General features: G+C 30.0%; 2 protein-coding genes across 8 annotated transcripts in view; both read left to right on the top strand.

Moving 5' to 3' along the window:
• The window catches only part of LOC130894253 (RNA-binding protein Pasilla), a 70147-nt gene extending 55254 nt beyond the window's left edge, over positions 1 to 14893 (top strand). For 4 of the 6 annotated variants that reach the window (XM_057800934.1, XM_057800933.1, XM_057800932.1 and 1 more), the window contains 3 exons: positions 2133 to 2261; positions 2673 to 2909; positions 4555 to 14893. In XM_057800934.1, coding sequence (XP_057656917.1) covers positions 2133 to 2261; positions 2673 to 2909; positions 4555 to 4778 — 590 coding nt within the window. In that variant the 3' untranslated portion in view covers positions 4779 to 14893. The remainder of the gene's footprint in view (positions 1 to 2132; positions 2262 to 2672; positions 2910 to 4554) is intronic. The other 2 variants (XM_057800936.1, XM_057800935.1) reach the window with 1 other exon arrangement.
• A 2196-nt stretch (positions 14894 to 17089) lies between these two features.
• On the top strand, positions 17090 to 21406 carry LOC130894262 (probable maleylacetoacetate isomerase 2). 2 transcript variants are annotated; one of them, XM_057800957.1, is made up of 5 exons: positions 17090 to 17239; positions 17311 to 17401; positions 18153 to 18204; positions 19473 to 19699; positions 20941 to 21406. In XM_057800957.1, exons 2-5 carry the CDS (start codon positions 17381 to 17383, stop codon positions 21295 to 21297), a joined length of 657 nt encoding a protein of 218 aa, XP_057656940.1. In that variant the 5' UTR covers positions 17090 to 17239; positions 17311 to 17380; the 3' UTR covers positions 21298 to 21406. The 2 variants fall into 2 exon arrangements, with proteins under 2 accessions (XP_057656940.1, XP_057656941.1); XM_057800958.1 differs by having other exon boundaries at positions 17213 to 17230.
• The last annotated feature ends 261 nt before the right edge of the window (positions 21407 to 21667 follow it).

Below are 21667 nucleotides of genomic sequence, written 5' to 3'. Positions count from 1 at the left end.
ATTTCGTCTAGATTAATGCGAATTTTTCTTTTTCGTACGTACGGAGCATTTTATTTATAATTTTGTTTCACAATAAGTTCAATGATAGTGTCTGTTAATTGCTTTTCATTTATTCCTATTAATCGATAAACAATATACCGTGTTTATCATAAATTACAACCCTGCACGAACAGCTTTCGCCAGATCCAGTCAATCCTATTTTTATTTTGCCTGAATAGCTCAGCGCTTTAAATCATTCGTTGATTTTTGTGAGGTAACTCAACATCAATTTAGCGAAAATATTATCTGAGTTGATGGTTCGTAATTTTGAGATGGCACCAGATAGCGTCTGTAGAAAATAATTCAACTACACGAACCAAATACCAAATTCCAATTGGAAGTTTGTTACTTCGCTCTGATGAGACGCAATAACGTCGAAATTAATCTTTCTTTGCAATTGCGAGCAATTGAAAATTTCGATATCTTTAGATAGTCGATAGACATCACGTTCTTATTATAAGTAGTTATTTTTTTCTTTAAGAACGGCAGACCATATAAAGTTCGATGTACACCCCTCAGATATCGCCAAAAATAAGCGTGATTGTTGTGGGATTGTGGCAATAAAATACCAAAGTGTACTTAATACATAATTTACGCCAGAATTTCCTTAAGTGGTCTAGGTGAACCCCCAGGGGTGCACAGTGGACTCGACAGAATTCTACGTAAATTTCCTTCTTTAGAACTCGTTTTCATATTGTTTGGCGAGTTTTGAAAATATGGCCGAAATGTATCAGCAGGGGGTATCCTGAAACAACTAACATTTCAAAGAAAAAAAATTGGGAACTTTTCATCTAAACTTTCGAATAACTTTGTATTCATTAACGACCATGACATTTGGCGTTGCTGCTGGAGTTGAAATGAGGTTAAAGAAATAAGCAGAGGCTATGGACGAATCATAAAAACTCCATTGTCTTATGTTGAGTAGGGTATTAGGCATGCGTGAGGTCAATATTCATTCCAATGAACATTTCCACATTTCTTCTGGAGCGGATTGAGTCTTATTGTGTGGATTTATGATTGTATGTAAACTACGGTTTTTATTTTTCTAAAATAAAACGTCCACCTTTAAACCACAGCTAGCTAGCGCCATCTACTTGACGATTTTGAACTTAAAAACAGAAAAATGTTAACCGTGCTGCTTATTCTCCACATTTAGCACCCAGATAGTTTTCCATTTACTCAAAATGTGATATTAAATGGTTTTTATCAGAAGAGGAATAGATAACAGAGAAAAAATGAATGTAATAACGAAAGTAATGTTTTAACTGGCGTTGTTGCCAGAATTTCTTGCACATAGATAATAATTTCTTGTCGACTGATGTGTGATTTTATTAAATACGCATTTCACCTTGAATAATATGAATGACGGATTTCCAAATTACTTACGAGGGTGCGAGAAAAAGTGACTTTTCAATGAAAAAAGTACTGTGCGTTTCGGACTTCATTATATTCTGTGTTTGGGTGGCCACTTTTAGAAACAGAGTTAAGCAGATAATTCTTTATGATGCAGTATTAACAGCATAATAATTACGTAACTTTTCCTCGGTTTCTTTAATTGTTTTTTCACGATAAAAATCACTTCATTTAACAATCCAAATTCTTCTTTAAACGTATTTATCTAACAACGAGAACAGTTTTCTTTATAAGGGTATTCAAACTAACCAATTTGTCACAATTTGATAGATTACTTTAGAAGTTTATAACTTTTCTTTTGCTTTTATTAGCTAATTCTTTTTCTCGGTCACATATTCAAGTACTAGCTTTGATTTCTATCTATTTTCTATCGAATGAAAACTGAAGCCTAAAGACAGTCGCCCCGGACCAGATAAGTGGTTGTTTTTACAAGATTTCGTACCCAAATTCAACTAATTCATTCAGGAAACAGCAATTTTAACAAATTTTGCGTTTTACTTGAAATCAACAATCAACATTTCGTTGTTATTTTCTTTATATCGCGATATCCAGTACAGAAAATGGCCGAACGGGGAAACCACCACTTCTAGAAAGCTTTTGAACGCAGTATACCTAATTTTTAACAGAAAATCTTTTGTTTATGAAAAGTAGGTGAGTGATAAGCAAATTTTGTCTTGCAGGTATAAGTCAGCCACACCCTGGAACGATACCAGTGTCTAATTATCTTAGTCTTATGGACGGATCAGCACAAAATGCCGGCGCCGGTGTGTTCGGAGCTATTGGACAAGTCAGTTTAGGTGATTGCTTAGGTAAATAAAGTCAATGATCGCTTATTTCATTTCATTTCACTTTAGAATTCGTTCTTAAAATACGAAAGAATACTGGGTCTGATGAAGAAATACGACAAATAGATATTTATAGTACTGCTACATCTATTTCAACTAATATTTCCGTTAATCTTTAACGTTGAGACAAGTTGTGACAAGTTTGAACACCTTTCGACTTGTTAGTTTGCTATTTCAACAAAAGTTACTCGTATGTGTTATATAGTATCAAAACTGTACTGTCTCGCATGACATCGTTGTCAAATCTTCTGTTTCCTATGAACTAACACAGTCTTTGATTCCATAAACTTGTTGTTGAAATTCCGATATAACCGAGACGTTTCGTACTAAACATTCCATTCGAATTTTCGATTACGGTTTGACTTTAAATTACAGGTACCAACACCGCGGCTCCAAGGACGAACCTAGAACGTTACGAATCACCGTTCGATCCGTTTAGGCATCAAGTTTCCGCGGCCACAGCACCAATTTCGTTGAATAACAACAGCTTTGGCTTAGGTACTGGACAGCAGGTAGCTGTTTTGAGCAAGAGCCCCACTCCTGCCGAACTAAATGGTACAAAGGACTCCAAGAATGTTGAAATCGCCGAAGTTATAGTAGGCGCAATCCTTGGTAAGTCTATGAAAATACATAGGTCACTAATTAATCGGATAAAAACATTATTGTTACTCAAAAAAGTGACAGTAGATTATACCCTGACAGATGAACGTTGGCCTAACACGTTTTCTATGAATGTCATTCTATGGATTATAAATTCAGCAGTTGCTTGGTTGCCACAATCCCGCAACAAAAAATTCATAATGACCTAATCTATAAAAATCAATGTCATTCCTAATCGAACCGATAAATATTCAGATCTATCCATAACAACCAAGCCCATAAAAATTTAATGTGATTCATAAACTAACCGATAAATATTCAACATCATTCACAACAACCTAACCTTATCTAACCTATAAAAATTCATAATCTAACCAATGGAAATTAATAACGATTTCTATAGTAACCAGAATTAATATTTCAATCAAATAATTCTATCAAGCATCAATTTGAATATTGAATTTTGAAATCCATAAATTTAATTTTTTTACAAGAAATAAGAAAATTTAAACTAATTATTGTGAGTGAAAAAAAATTTAAAAAAAACTTATACATTTACACACATTTTTATATTGTACTTGACCACAATTTCAGTCCCAGCCGATGAATTCATAAGTATTCGAAAGCTTGGAATATATTAAAGTTAGTACATTTTGGTGTGTAATTGTTTCACAATCCCACTACGAAAACGCTCATAATATAGCCGGCAAATATTTCGTTCCAATTCAATTTAATATTTCGGAAATGTTCTGCCGTTCTTCAAATGAGAAAACAACTACTTTCCTGGCTAGTACCCCGACGAAAATTGAATTACATCTTTTCTGAATAGCGTGATGACAATCGACTTTTTTGTCGATATTAACGTCCTCAATGGCTCGCAATTGCGAGGAGAGGTTTGTCCACTAGTTTCGACGTTATTAGGTCTTATCAAAGTGGTTTAACAGCTCTCGTTCGAGCTTAAGACCCGAACTGGAGACAACATTAAAGAGCGTCGCTATTTGGTTCATGTAGTTGAACATTTTCCAACGAACGTTTACGGCGCCATCCTCACTTCCAACTGCGAACTACTGTTTAGGTAGAAATCTAGTCGCCGATAATATAGATTCTGATGGTAAATGAGGTGTGTGAAATATACCAAAATAAATGATTCCTACTATTCATCGCTGAAATAATTTGAAAATTTAATATTTCGAAAATGTATTCTGCCGTTCTTTAAAGGAGAAAACAACTACTTTCCTGGCTAATGCCTCGACGAATGTTGAATTACATCTCGTATTCTACATTTTCTAAAATGGTCATTGGATTTTATTGATGATTTTCTTCTTCTTTCTCCATATATTTTTAGTTTATATCTATTGTTAATCTTTAAAATTTAAAAATTTTGTAGTAATTATTACCCACACTATATTCTTCATTCATAAGTTTTGTACTTACTACGACCCTCCCGGCTCCCAGTATTCCACATTCGTTATTTAATTTGATTGTTGAATTTTTTTTCAGTTTATATATACTGGTAATCTGCAAAAAATAAAAATTTTGTATTAATGTCTACCCACCCTGTATTTTACATTATTTATTTAATTTGATTGTTGACTTTTTTTTCTTCCTGTATAAATATATTGTTAGTTTATATCTATATTATCTGTATTGATTGTAGGACCTGGTGGTCGATCGCTAGTAGAAATCCAACAAATAAGTGGTGCCAGTATTCAAATATCTAAAAAAGGTATTTTCGCTCCTGGCACCCGTAATCGTATCGTTACCATAACGGGCAACCCTCATTCCATATCGACCGCCCAATATTTAATCGAACAACGTATAAACGAAGAAGAGATGAAGAGGGCGCGCAACAACGGACTGGGTACACTAGCGATCCAGTGATCGAAGGAAGAAGAAAATATTAACATAACCTCAGTTTCGTGTACAAGCAACATAAATCCTTCGAAGGGATATTCTTGGTGCGATGACGAGTAGTGTAAAAGTAATGGGTGTAGTGCATTTAGGGTGTTCTTTAAAACGTGTATTTTCTTCAAACAAAAAGTCATCGAATTTTGTTGCTCTTCCAATACATTCCCATTTAGAATTTGGCAACATAATCCACTTTTTTTACTGATAAATTTGTCGTTAGTGAGAAGAAAAAAGTACACGTTTCAAATATTACCCTAATTCTTATTTTTTTCCTCTAAAAATTATGTTTTCTAGTATAAAGAGTCTTGTGATTGTTTTTGTGTTTGTAATTGGTCTTTTTCCAGTTCATTTCTTTACTATTTTTTACTAAATTTTTATATATGTCTTGTGATTGTCATTTTTCTTTTTAAACAATTGAGAAATGGGAAAAGACTTTTGTGTAAGTATTTTATTTTTGTGTTATATATACTGTACTGTACTTTGTACAGGATAATAATCTTGTTTTTATAGTTTTTTTTTCAAAAAATTGAAATATATATTATTATACAAAGGTTTATAATATGTTTACTTGTACATGTAAATTTTATTTTTGTTCAAATGGACCAAATCCAAGTCATATTGTTGTTTTCCTTCAGTGGCGTTCATTGAAGATGGTACACCACTGAATTTTATGTATATTTTTGTTATAAACTATTAGAAATCATATGTAATCTTAAAAAAAAATTAATTGCAAATTTATTACTCCAAATTAATTCATTGAAGTTTATTGACTTCAATATAAATGAAAAATTGGTCGCTGATAATTATAATAATTTGATATGGAGAAATATTTGCCGTTTAATTTAATTATTATGTAAAGCGATCTGATTTTTTACAGGTAGATTTAGAATTTTGACAAATTTTAAATCGAAAATGTGATGAAATCATTCATGTTGTCCCTTCCGGTTTCTGTACCTATCATTCAGTTTCCATATTTCATATACATATTATGTATATAATTTTATCAATCATTATATCATAATACCGTAAAATAGTAACACTGTAAAACTTTCTAATGTTACATTGTTGCCAATCTCCTAACATTAATCTAGTTATTAAATAAGGGCAATCTAGGGTTTCGTTGTTTATTAAAGTCTTAAACCAAATATTTGACATCACATGATTTTAGTGCACTCAGGTTTACTTGTTGGATGATTGCCTATATATTAGTTACATTAACATATTTTTTTTATATTGTGATTGGTAATTTGTAGAGAAGGCAAACAAATAAGTCAAGGCATTACTAACTATCAAAGGATTATCTTTTCTATAACAGTTTTCATTCTAAATAACCATTTGAAATGTTTTTTTCCACTTTTTAAACAAGCTTCTTGATATTGCCAATAATTATAATAGAAGATTGAAAATGCTGGAAAACAGTTTGCCTTCTTTTACATTGAATTTTCCGAAATGTGTACCTGCGACTAACCTCAAAATACTATATTTTTTTGCTCGTTAAATATAATGCAAGAATAAAGTTAATTTTGAGTTGAACGGAATCGTAAATTTAACCAAAAATTTTAGTTGAGTTCTATTTTTGGCTATATTAGAATCTACGATTTCGTAAACTGTTACCAATCATGAGTATTTATATATATAAAAAAAATCGTCTATATTGAGATAAAGAGGGCATATATTAATAGAATAGAGTAGTGTACATAGTCATTTAGCAAATTAGTCATCTATTTCACTTCTAAACATATTTCTCATAGATCTTTCATCATAAACAATTTATGATATACGGAATATTAAACTATACAAAGATAAATGTGACTCAAATCATATATTGTTGTTATAGCATGTTGTTAATAATTGTTAATGTTTGAATACACATCTTGTACTAGCGTTATTTAACTTGGCTGCCAATCAAAAATAAATTTTACCAATAGAATCATGCTTGCCCAATTAACATACTGAGTTATCAATTAAAAGTGATTAAACGTTTCAGATTACCCTAAAAAACAGTGCCAATAAACCTATCTACTTATAAATCAACTTTAGGTAGAATATTTGCAGCTGCTAAAAGAAGATGAGAAAAAAATTGAAAATACAACCAGTATCGGAATATATATTGGGTTGGCGACGAAGTTATCTCGGTTTTGTAGTATAAAATAAAACACTTTTTTTAGAAAGAATAGTTTTTAATCAATTATATATTTTCCATTTTGCTCATCGATCTTTTGATATTCTTCTTCCAGCTTCATGATTTCGCTCCCATAAAATTTCTGGTCCTTATCAGCAAAAAACTATAGATGGTAATCAGATGGTGCCAGATCAAAGCTGTATGGGGAACGGTTCTTCTTTGGCGATTCCGTTTTTTAACAGTGATATTTTTTCCAGTATTATGTGGAGAGGTGGGAGATTTAGAATCATGTCTAGTGCAGCTGTTGGGCATAATTTCATTGCCTAGGTTGCACATAAGCAAGCCAGTTCTTGTACCTTCGAGAGAGATTGTTCCTTATGGTATTCAGACTAGTTCTAGTATTCCAAACCACTGCCCCATATGTGATGATTGGTCTCACAGTTACCATCTACGTCCACAGTAAGATCTTTGAGTTACAACCCCAATTCCTCCCAAAGTTTCTGCACACCATCGGGGCTTTTGTGGCTTCGATTCACCCTATAGAATATATTTCTAAATAATAAGTGGAAAATAAAAAGTGCCTATATATATTTTTTGAAAGCACTTCTTAGTTTAACTATTTTTACATTATCTTTTAGAATAAAAGTGAACCAAATGGGTCAGTTTAGGAACGTCAATTTTAGAATTTCAACAAGAATAATTATTGAGAATGTTTCAAAAGAGCCTAGTTAAAAAATGCTAGTGAATTTATACACATTCATAGTTTTCTCGTCTAAATGTTTGTGATGGCCATATACTTGGATTATTAAGTAAGTATAATCACTTGTATTGTAATTTTATGGAACAGTTATATTTAATGTTACAATGATGAAATTTTAGTAGATAACGGGTGACATGTTATTTATAGTTGTTGCTTGAGGTACATTCTCAGATTAGGCTTCTCATACCATACTTGTACAAGCGTCTGGTTATTTTTCTCCAAAAAAGCTTCAAAAATATCTAGTCAATATTATTTCGTTGAATATTATTGCAATTAATGTACTATACAGGGTGTCAAACATAAGATGACCCATATACTTTTCTCAAAACTTGTAGGAGCTATCAAAAAACTTCGATTACAAAAGTTATTGTATATAAAGTAATTTTTAGATTATTTATTTTCGGAATGTTGAATGGAACGCCCTATATTTTACTGCATTTTTTGATTTAGTGGTTAAAAGAAAAGTAACTTTCATAAGACCGATCTATTTAATTTCCCATGGTTTAGAAAAATCTAAAAATTACTTTAAATACAAAAAACTTTTGTAATTGAGGTTTTAAAACTGAACCGAACTGAAAAGCTCAAATGTAACGAATCGAAATGTGCTCAGCAGAACAAAAATAATCTAACACTGTATATTTCATTCGCTGCTAAATATAATGTGAAAAATAGATATATTTTGACTTTATATTTTGAAATATATATATATATATATATATATATATATATATATATATATATATATATATATATATATAACCAGATAGCTTATACAATGAAAATTTCCGCAAAAAATACTGTTGCTGTGATATTCACATCTGTTAAGTAATTGTGAGGGTATCGTTGCCCGTATGTGCGCTTTTTCTAAATTTGTCGTGTTAGTGATACAAATATTAGCCGGAATTTCATCGTTCTAGATACAATATATCTCCTCATCATACTTTATTTTCCACGATTCCAAATTTACACTCGATATTTGGATAAGATCAGAATGTATCGAAAGTCGTAAGTAAAATTTGTTGGCACTTGTTAAAACGTTTCATTCTTACATGAAGGCAGCGTCGGATTAAGAAGTAGGGCCCCACTTAAGGAAATAAAAATCAACTCTGAAATATTTTGGAACAAATTTTGGTAGGGATCCAATATTGCTTTTAAAATTAATGATCAAATTAGTTATTTTGCGAGGCCCACGCTTGCTCGGGGCCCGGGGCTTCAGTCCCCCTTAGACCCTCTCAAAATCCGACGCTACATGCAGGTATCATATATAGATTTCCAGTCTTAGAGCTAATCATTTTGATATTATCCACTTTTGAATGCAAAGTTAACATTTAAACAATTTTTTTCGGAAGTAGAAGTAGTTTAGAGAATTTATAAGAGAGTTTCCAAATTGATTATTCTCATTAGAGTGCCTTCTATTGGAATTAGAATTGTTATTAAATTTTCTGTATGTTGACACAAATAGATTAACATTTTATAAATTTATTTCCTAATAAGGATACATGTGTGTTATGGATTTATATAATCCTTTGATAGTCCAGGCTACCAAGGTTTTCATCTCCTATTTCCACGAACCTACATCAATTTTAATGAAATTTTGACAGTATGTATGAAATACCTTAAAAAGCAAAATCTATTCTACGCTGATGTGTACTTTTGCTTTAATGGTGAGGTTCACCCCAACTAGTTGATCTTTCTATGAAAAACGAAAGGGTGAAGTGATAATTCTTCTTGGGGGGTGTATATTTGTGTATTTCTTTCTTTGGTAAAAAAAGTGAATTTGACGATTTTTGTTCGTTTTCAGTTTTTTTTTGGTATATATATATCTACAAAAACAGCCATTTTTAACACTTTTTCTTCTGTTTTACTTTTTCATTTGCTGGTATATACTAAAATGGCACTTTGGGTTCTTTTTTTAATAAATACGTACAAAACCAGCTATATTTGTTACTTTTTTTGAAAATAAGAGTAAGTCAAGCTTAATTCCAAATTTTCGAGGAAATACCTCATTTCTCCTTTGGTAGCCTGGACTATGATCTACAATATAACAAATGCCATTTGATTGACATAAAAAGAAGTACTCAAAATAAATTAGATTCAAGACAAATAGCTGAGGATAGATGTGAAATATTTTGGATTGAATGATTATGATAAATGTACTTTACTTGCTTACTAAGCCTAATTCTATGAAACTATTTCATTCATATAGGAATTTATTATCTATATTTTATTTAGAGATACAATATACAATCTAATCTAGCATTCCTATATATCTATATGATTTGTCCTATCTGTAAAATCGCGTAAAGCATTACACTACAGATTTATTGAACTTCCGAAAAAAATAGTTTCAATTTTCATTAAAACCCCGCTTTATGTTTTCATCAAAACATTAAGTTACATATTCATGGGTTTGTATTTAATACATCAAAAAAAAAACAATGTTATTTGTAAATATTTTATTTTTATATATATGTAGGTATATTATTCATTTATATATATATATAAAGTTTTTCAGTAATTTTTTTGTTTAAAATGTTGAAGAAAAAAATATATGAGTAATGTTGATATTTGCATGTATAAAAGTTGATGTTGATATATATATATATGTTTAAAATATTATTCAAAAAGGCCTATAAACAGTTGACTGGTCATATAATTGTTAGAAACGTGGGGATTCACAAATTTTATACATAAGCAAGCAGAAAGTATCTGCTATGTTAATGGTGTGAATTGCGAATTTCTACTAGTTTGAATTCATTATACTATAATATCGCAAAATATGTCAATTTCAAACTAAAATCAACAACAATTATTGCTCCAAAATCTTTTATTCCATGAAAAGTGAAAAAAAAACTGTAATGAATTTAAACGAGTATCAAAAATTGTGAGAAGCACGGGTCAAATAGAAATGGGTGATATATTCTTAGCTTTGTTTATGATTCGATGTGTAAATACTTCATTAAAACGCACATTTTATTACTTAGGGTGATTTATCTTTCTTAGTTACTTCATTTTAGTGGTAAAAACAAGACTATAAGTTCATAAACTTATAGCCATCTTAAACTTTTTATTTATACTTTTAAATTTTAAAAAGTAATAATAGTAAGTTTTTACATACCTGTAAATTGCCGCAAACAAATTTCCAATTTTAATACAACTAGTATTGTAGTTTTCAAGACTATTTGGGTAAAGGTGACTGTTATATGGAGACATTTAAGAGCAAAACTAAGAAATTCCAGTCATCATAAGTCATCAAATATTTTTCTATGTCTATTTATTCAACGAAAGTCCCACACCAAATAGACTGGAAAAGTATGTCATCAACCATTTTGCAACCTGTTTGATTACTAATGTTCTATTATGAAATTAGAGAAACGACAGTTCTTTTTATTATTGTAATGAAAACAAACCACTGCAAATCTAAAATATGTTCGTACACATAAACTATCTCACAATATCAATTATTTTTGTGAGATTAACAAATCTGACTCTCTAACCTAACTTTTCTTCTTCTCTTCTAATTCTACAATACAGAATATTACACTTACTTTTGTACGTTTGCGTATACATCTACTTATTACCTCATAATACAATGGAACGCAGCATTTTTGATGAATTAAATCGACAACAAAATTGGGAAAATAGAAAAAAAAGTAATATATTGCGAAAAAATTCAATGTCATCAAGTTGTTTTACCCATACTATTGATCTCGACTGCAGATGTAGAAGACAAAAAACTTAGGATAGGCAATCTGTAAATGCAGTAGGAATCCAACTAACATTTATATTTGTTACTATTATATTAATAAAATGATTTATGAATAACGTCTCTAGAAGTATAGAAAATTAACTCACCCTGTACTTTAGAAATTGTGCGTTCTGTATATTTCCAACTTATTATCGACATAATTTATATTAACATATGTTAGAAATTACAAAAAATTCATCAGCAATGGTTACCAATTTCGCACTTTTTCTGTTTTCGCAAATATTTTGTATCATGATAAAATTTAGCAACATGATTTTTTATTTCATTTTATCATTTCTGTTAAAAAAAAGTAGGTAGTCGGGGATAAATATATAAATATATTGTTAAACACATTAGAAATTTCAATAAAATCATAGTGCCATATTACGTATTATTCATGAAACCTCATCTCATCTCCACATCCATTTTTCCATTCTTTTTTTTTAGTTTTATATACTGAGATATACGGTGTCCCAGCAATTTTTACATACGTAATCATCAGATCACGCTCAATAGACTACAGGAGTGTTGACGTCACACAGCGCCATTATTAGCGAATGTCAGAAATCTCTTTCCAAACAAAGTTTTAACTGCGTTGACTATCGTATACATGTTTAGTGATTTGTGATTTTTTCGTATTTTATTTGATAAATTTTGCAAAAAAATACCTTCTGGCACAAAACACATTACCATCTTATACAACAATGAACTAATCAAAAACTTTTTAAATAACTTTAAAGAACATTCACTACCTCACAAACTTTGAAAAGTGAACTATAACAATATGACGACCGTGACGTCATGCTCCGGTTGTCTATAGTTGTCTAACCAATATTATGTCAAAAGTCATACATATACATTTAACAATTATACAAAGAAATTTGTTGCTTCACTTGAAAAACCGAGAAGCAGTTTTCTCCAAAAAGTGAAAAAAATTGTATATTAGAAAATCGGTACCTAAATATTTACTATATTTAAAAAGAAATGCAAGGTTGAAAACATATGATTTAACATTATTATAACATAGAGTTTTAGTTTAATTAAAATATCTACAGAGAAATATTTGTACATCTAATTAATACTTATCTACTCTAAAAATTTTGATAATTTTTGGCTATTAATAGAGACATTGGATATGCTAGAAAATTCAACAATCTTGCAAACCTTTTTACGAGTTTTATTTGTGAAGAACAATTACATCTTTAGTAGCAAAGCTTCAGGAACTATTATTATTCAATATAAAATACAACCTCAAATTTCAAACGCTTCTTAAAATCTCACCCAGTATTTGAAATAAAATTTCAACAACTACAGAACTTTTCGGAAACTATGTTCGTGTCAACCCGATCATTATCTAAATGTTCGGAAACTAACCTGGATCACATTCACTGTTGTTCGGAAACTGACAGAGTTGATCGAGTCGTAGTCGTACTATATGGTCCTTTCTACTTTAGTAGACCGTTGATAAATGCGATCAGCTGATGTATTATTTGTCTATGGTCTTTTGAACTTATATTAATTCTCATGGGCAGAATGTATCATAGAACTAAATGGAAAATTAGACATCTACATCTAGAATAGAAATAATAAATGTTTTAAATTTGAAATTTATGCCGAACATTGAACGCGACGTTCAGAAACTGTGATCTAAACTCGTTTGGGGTTAGTAACCGCAATCAGCTGATTAGTGATCTATCTGAATCCGAGTTATAGTTTCCGAAGAGTCTTTACGTAACTAAAAGTTTGACGAGCATATTCATACGTACTTATACGAACTGCGCTTGCCCATGCAAGATTGGAAAACTTCCGATTACGTCAACTTAACAATGTTGTCTAGAGATGTGGAAAGTATAGTTATTTTGTACTCATTTTAGTAAGGAATAAAAAAATTAACTTTTTGAATATTAACGAGTAGACGAAGGCAAAACACATTATTTTAACGTAATTGTAAAGTTCGTACAAATGTCTTTTTGTCGTTGGATTTTTTTCAAAACTAAACACAAAAACTCAAGAAAAAACGCTGTTTTGTTTGAAAATTTATAATTTGGTATAAAAACCGAAATTAAACACAAATCTACTTTTTCAAAAACTAATTTATAAAGACAAAACCTTTTTGTTTGTGTTGAAAGTATTTTTGCTTATCCAATGTATTATGCATAGCATCATTCGACTGCTCTTGATAAAAAATTACATCTCTATCACAATATTTTGTTGGCGTATATTCAGGTCCCTTCACACGGTCTTATCAGTTCTCAGTCGACCTGTCCGTTTCAGTCTTGGATTGCATATCGTCAATATGAATCACATTCATATAGTTATTAGTATTGCACATAATATATCATGTAATAATTTTGCAACATCATGGCTTTAGCTTTGACGTTGATGAAATCGAGAAAAAGAAGAAGACAATGGATTAAAGCTTGGTACTTCAAATGAAATTCCAAGTTAATAAAAGAATTCTAATTACAATAAAGTTAATGGCTAAAACAATTAACGGATGACTGAGGATGCATATCTCGTATTATTACGTCTTATATAAAAGCGGGATATGAATACGATGTGGGCTTTAACATCCTTTTTTGCATTGTGACACAAAAATGGACATGCTTTATAACAAATTGGTGATTCTTCGATATATTTATAGAAATAAATAACCACCAAATATAGACAGATTCAAACTGAGGCATGAGCATGAATCTAAAATGTTTGCTTTTATAAAAAAATTCTTTGAACTGAAATCAAACAAATAGATCTATCAATCCCGTTAGTTTTCCGTCTGAGTTTGCGTTTCCTTTCAGTTTCAATCTTTTTACACCTAGGAAAAATTGACAGTTCGATTGAGAGTGAACTGAGAACTGATACAACCGTGTAAAAGAATCTTTTAGTTGGGACGCGTTTTTTAGATGTAAGTTAAGTGGGGATTATTGAGTTTTACATAGACGTTGCCACATTTCATTTTTTTTTCGTGGCAAAAATCTTATGAATTCGTTAAAAAGGTACAAAAAATTGTAGTCGACATTTTTAGTATATTTTTATTTTCTTTTTTCTTAAATATCAAGAAAGTGAAAAAATTGTGATGTTTTGTCTCATCCCCTTTTTATTATTTTTTGACAAATAAACTTCACATATCTTATTTTTTGGAAATATAAACAGAGAAGGTATTTACGTGTTTATTTCATTAAAAATTATTGATGAAATTTTATTGAAAAATAAGAAATTAGTTATGACTTTTCTCGTATTATTGGTTTGAAATTTTTAAAAACTATGGGATTACTGTTATCACTTTATTTTTTTTACCATAATGGTAATGTGATATTTGTAGGGATTCTTTTTGTACTTATCAGTACATCTGCATTCGAATTCACCCCTACCCCCACCTTTTCATTCCATATAAAAATTTATATATTTTTTTTTCGTGAAAAAAATTGACTGTTATTTATTAAAAATTTTTTGTAAAAGGGGTTTTTTATTACATTTTTAATTACTTAAAAAATAATGACTGAATCTGTCTCAAATACGGTGTTTTATTTCTCAAAATTTCCAAAATATTTCTCAATAACTATGTCTTATCTAGTTTAGATAGAAAAATAAAAAATATTTGGGGAAATTTTCGAAACGCCATCCGTATTAAAAAAATTATACATATTTTTTACGATTTTGCCGCAACTACTGGCAACATTGTATTAAAATTTTATACGAATATGTTTTGGAAGCTGTTGCATCCAAAGAATTTGTTTTTACATCTGACTCTAATAGAGGGCGCTAGTTACACGGTTCGTATCAACTAATATTGAACATAACTTTTTCAATATCAGATTTATTAAGCAAAATATCAAATTTAACTTATTCAAAACAACATGTGACGGATGGTTTTGTAAATATTTTTCCAATGCCCGAACTAAACTGTTTTTTTTTTACCGGCTTCGTCTTTAAATAAAATAAACATGTGGCAGCACTGATCATCGTCATAGTGTTCGAGATTTTACAAAACGAACAGTTGTAGTATTGGAGAGGTTTTGTTTGTATCCAATAATTTATGATTGGGTACATTTTTTAACAATTTTACATTATTGACAGGACTAATGTTGGATTCTTCGGGATAGTGAGATAGTAAAGGCTTTCAATCAATGCTTTGCAATGTGTCAAGTTGTTTCATATGTTTTCTCACAAGATACCCAGACGATGGAGCCGAATTTATGGCTGGCAAATAGTTTTTAATAAATTAATGCAGTTTTGGCAGACTTTCTTGAGGTGATTTCCATGATATGTTAGCGCGAAATATATTTATGCGTAAATTTTTCTAAACATCGCTATTTGGTAGTTTAACCGGTTCTTTTGAAACGCAAGATCTTTCTGGAGTTTTTTTGCACCTTGTTACGCAAACTGGTCATTTGCGATTTATTTTTCATATGCTAATACATTCTTTTATTACTTTTCACGTGCGGACGACCGTAATATACGAGGGTAGTTCCATATCATTTTGTTATGTATATTGAATTTCACTTGTTCAGATTTAACGAATCGTTTCAGTATGTGAAAATTATTTTTTGTCAAATTCTATTCATGAAAAAAAGTGCCATTTTATTAACTTGTTACATAAATTATTATAATTAGAGATCGAGATGTTAAAATGTGTAATATTTGACGACATTAAAATAAAATAAAAATAACAAATGAATTTTCAAACAAAAGAATACTGCCAGATGCCACTAAGGTCGAAAGACGGGACAGTAAGAAAGATTTAAGCTTTAAGAACCATATAAGTGATTAAAGAAATGAAGGTAAGTTAAATTGCATCCCTTAAGAACCTAAAAATGAGGAAAGATAAAGTAAAGTGTGGTGGTAGTCAAGTCATCTAATAATTAGCAGAAAAATCCGCTATTGAATAAAGTTATATTCATTGTAATGGCTACAAACATACAATGTAAACTTTTTCGTTATCAGCATCTATTATTTGAATCTGTGATTTGGTCTAAGTGTACTTCCAGGGGTCCGCGGGAGTCTCTACATCAGGAGTATACTTTAATTTCCATATTTAGATCTGATTTTTTGTCGATTTGAGAATATGATGTAAATGTATGAACTAAAACTAGTAATAAGTATTTTGAAAGTGGTTTACGAGGAAAAGACACAATTTTGTGTGTGTAATTTTGCATTAGATTAAAAAAAATTAAAGTTAATACAAATCGTGAAAACTTTTTTACGAATTTGTTCAGGAAAAATTCAAGAAAATCTTTAACTTTGGTCTTAATTTTGAAGTTGTTTTCTATGGGGTAGTTCTTGAAGACTTGTTGTTGTTTTTAGATGGGATATGAAAGATTCTGCTCTGCAATGCTTTGTATCAAAATCAAATATACCAGTGAAGTAAATAAAAACACAAAAAATAAACATTTTAAACACATAAACAGAGTCGAGCCCTTATAAAATAATTGTTATAACGCTTTGCAGAATTTTTAATCAATAATAGCATAACTAAAAATTATAATAATCGAAAAATTTCATTATTTATATATGAATATATTCGATATATGAAGCGATTACAAAAAGAAGAACGTTATATTTCTTATCGGTTGCCCCCGGTATAAATAAAATCAATACAAACACGTGCAGATAAAAATTTGCATGAAATCGCCGACAGAAAGGACCAGCAGAATGCAAAAAACACCTAAAAGTCGTTTTAAATACAAATAATACCAGTTTGATATACAAAGGAAAATAACTTGTTCGTTTTGCATAATGCGAACATGTTTGATGTTTGCAAAATTATATCATCGGCAGTTGGAGACAGACATCTAGTAAGTTATGTTAGTTGTGTTGCGGCCTGCTAGGCGAAGAGTTAGTTTGAGGTTATCTTGTTTACTATTTAAAATTTCAGATTTATCTCGTCTTTGAATATTAATAACACACGGTTATTTTATTAAATTATTTGAATGGTTTAGTGCGAGATGACGTCCGTTTTAGGCAAGGTATGAATATTCAATTATTACGTGTCGAATACAACAAAAAATAATGATTACGAGTGAAAATTTCGTTCTAGAAAAGAATTTCATCTTTTATTGAAATAATAGATAATAAACAAAACTTGTGGTAGGGGACTTAGTATTTAGCTAAAAAACGTGAATTATAAAAAAATATATTATGTAAACACTTGACTGTAATGTATTACATTTATTTGCTTACAACAGATCCGGACTTCCATCAATTTGACTTACGAATATAATTTATACAGGGGTTCCTGGACTTATTTATTGAAAATACCTCCTTTCAGTATTTTTAATAAATAATTACAATTTATGATAGTTTTCTTTAGAATGTCTCTTTATAGCGAACGGTTTCCTTGTTAAAAAATCGATTGAAAAATTCATTTTTGCCATCTTTAGATTGTACAGGTTATCCCTGTAAAAATTACGGATTTTTAGGCAATTGAATGAGCCGCCTCTGGCCTTCAGTTAGTAGTGTAGAATTATTTATTCTATCAAACACACTACACATACATACGTAATCAACCATTAAAAATTCATAATGTTTGAATGTATAATGTAGATGATATACTTAAATATATGTTCTGGTGTCGCAACTTAAGGGCCTATAACTCAGAAACGAGGAGTCATATGAGAATGTAGCATTATTTTCACGTCACCTACTCCCGAATTTTTAGCATCAAGACCCGTATCACCCTGTATATACGAAATATAATTTGATTATTATATTTTTTAGCCAGTTTTGTATTCCTATTGGAGAAGCTCTTGTGCTTGGAGAGTAAGAATAGGTAACTATTAATTTTTTTATTTATTATACTTAATATATATGAAAATACTTAATCATAAAATTATTATTTGTATGTGGCGATTTTATTTATTTATCAATCAAGAGACATACATAGCACCTTTACAATAAAATAGTTATTAGGCACAACTATAGACAAAATTTGATAATTTTTGAGAGATTTGACAGATCCTGGCATCCCTATTACGATTATTACAACTCTGTAGTTAAAATGTAACTAAAAACTACAACACGTTTTAAGTAAGAATAAATTATTATGTATTGCTTGTGTAACCATTTATTTATCTATAAATAAAAGTATGTAATCACTGAAAATTTGATGACCTTTGTTTTCTTCTGTTTAAAAATATCGAGAGATAGAAATAAATAATACATAAAAAGAAAAATATGGATAAAAGATTTTAATGTATTTTTAGAAATGTAATTCAAAGTTATATTCGATTAATAACAATAACAAGAAAATAAAAGAAAAAGAAATAATCATTTTAATTTAGTTCAAACTATTTAATAATAACTGATGTTCATAAAACGTAGGAATTTTTAAGTAGAAGCTTGGCAACATCTGAAAATAATAAGGTGGAGCGAACTAATAATAGAGATAGAGAGAGCGGCATGCGAATGGAATTGTACTATTGGAAAAGAGAGAAAAAGCATCCGGTTTACCGCTATCACTCTTTACTCGCCATTCAAATCAAATCTTGTTAATCTTCTCCTTTGCCGTTCCTATCTCTCGGAACTTTGACGTCAAGGCGATCCAATCAAAATAGAATAGAGAGAGATAGAAATATATAGAAACAATTTCCCATACCTTGCTCTCTCTTGTCATTAAATTACAGAGAACAAAGCTGCAGTTTTAATTGTAGAAGACAAAATAAATGCAACGTTGTCAAGTGAAAAAGGAAGTCGCTGTAATTGTTATTATTTATTTCAATTCAATCATTTCACTTACAAATGAAAAGGCCACCTACTAATACTGTCAAATGTTTATTTATGATGAAATATATCAACACCAATTATTGTTTTTATTTCTATAATATTAATAAATACTTTGTTTAATCAATTTGATTAAATCACGAAATTTTATTAAATTTGGCAACGTTTTCGTTTCCCTCGCGGTTATAGATCCTGTAAATAGTAGTAAGGTTTCATTGACACAACATGACAACGGCTTGTTTTTCCATTACATGAGTCACGCAGCGTTGCCAGTTGCTGAGATTGACAGCAATATAACAATGAAATAATTAATTGTAGCATTGAATCTGAAAGAAATCCCTTATGATATTAAACCAGTTTCGCTGATAAAAGCGGGAGGAGAACAACATTCGAATGAATACAGGGAAATAAATCCAATGGAACAAGTGCCATCTTTACACATTGATGGAAGCACGCTCATAGAATCGTTGAATATTATGCAATATTTGGAAGAAACCAGACCTCACAGGCCTCTAATGCCAAACGATTGCATCAAAAGGGCAAAGGTAAGATAATTCTCTAAATTTTAATGGAAAACAGGTAAAATTCGACGTTTCGACCTATTTCGATCCTTATCAGAATATGATTTGACATTGACAATTTTTATAATTATATTAATCCATACATCACTGACAACATAAATATCAAAATAAAAATAAGTTTTAACCACATAAAAATTAGTAATTTGACTTATTGATCTCAGACGCATAAACTGTATAAGTATATCGGGACTGGTATAGTTATCCCCATCATCTCTGATATAGTATTGGCAACACACCGTTAAATTTAGATTATGATTTATGCTTCATAACATCAGTTATAACCTCCAAACAGCGAGGGAATGAGAAAGTATTCCAATCCAAAATATGGAGTAATATGTTTTATATTTCGTTCTAAAATATATGTTTTAGCAATTTAACAAATGATTTTCATTATTTATATCTTTTATTTGAATTAGTTTTAACTTTTAGCAAATACTATACGAAATTCACGAGGTTATTAATGAAATAATACATTGCCAAGTTTTATTCAAGTTTACTAAAGCCAGTTGATTGTTTAAGCCGCGTTTACACCGGAGTTAATAACACGAGTTTTTAACAAAAGTTAATAACTCGTGTTTTCAACAGAAAATTCCATGTTATTACTAGCAGCCAAAAGAAAATGTTATTAACATATGTTAATGACTTTTGTTATTAACATCAGTTAATGACAAAAATGTTAAAAACTTGTGTTATTAACTCCGGTGTAAACGCGGCTTTAGTCCAAATAATATCGGATACGAAATAATATAGTGAATATTTTTTACCATACGTAAAATTTTATTAAAATTATTCTTATTTAAATAACAGACAATACATTTTAAACAGCATTTGGTCTATTTATTTAGTTATTAAAAAAGAATCTAAAAGTGAGGTTAGCTTATCGAGCCATATCTATTCAATCCAAATATTGTCTAACAATTCCAAAACATATTGTACGGGGTGTTTACGGAAGGGGAAATATAATTTTGTGCTATCATTTATGTAATTTTGAATTATTTTTTTTATAATCTTAAGTAATATAGTGATACTTGGTGTTGCAACGAAAAATGTATTACTATAAGTGGAATTTATTTATCAGTAATTAAATTTCTAAAGAAAAATTTATTCCAAAAGGCATTTATATATTTTTTTTTCTTGCAATTACATTGAAATATTTCCGTGTTGTTAATATTTTATTTTGTTTCGTATCTTATTATTTATTGCAGGTGAGGGAAATTTGCGAAGTAATAGCATCAGGAATACAACCTCTTCAAAATTTAACAGTCTTGATTCACGTCGGGGAAGAAAAAAAAGACGAATGGGCGAAACATTGGATAAAACGCGGTTTTAAAGCGGTAGAAAAATTACTCTCTTCCAGTGCCGGAAAATATTGCGTTGGAGATGATATAACAATAGCGGATTGTTGTCTGGTACCCCAAGTTTTTAATGCTAGAAGATTCCACGTCGACTTAAGACCGTATCCCACTATTTTGAGAATCGATAGGGAATTAGAAAGTCATCCCGCGATTCGGGCGGCTCATCCTAGCAATCAACCAGATTGCCCGCCAGAAGCTATCAAATAATTGGATAAAACGAACAAATTACTATTTAAATATTTGCCAAAATTATATTATGAAATAAGTTTTCATTCAAATGTTTATTAAAAAAATACGCAATATAACTTCCATATTATTCGGATTTTTTCTTACATAATTTATAATCACTCTGTATAATTGACTAAAGGATATAAATTTATAGATTGACTATTTTCTCATAGGTTTAAAACACATCTTATATCGTACATCATATAATAATACCTTGAATAAATTTATAACTTTACTAAATTACCAATTTCTTATATTTGGTATGCAAATTATTATTACAAAAATATTATCGAAACAATTCAGATGATTGTGAAAGATTTCAGATTATTATGGATAATTAGAATGACTT

This window comes from Diorhabda carinulata, chromosome 5, assembly GCF_026250575.1.
Source record: "Diorhabda carinulata isolate Delta chromosome 5, icDioCari1.1, whole genome shotgun sequence".
Classification (NCBI taxonomy): domain Eukaryota; kingdom Metazoa; phylum Arthropoda; class Insecta; order Coleoptera; family Chrysomelidae; genus Diorhabda; species Diorhabda carinulata.
This window is presented reverse-complemented; position numbering and strand designations above follow the sequence as displayed.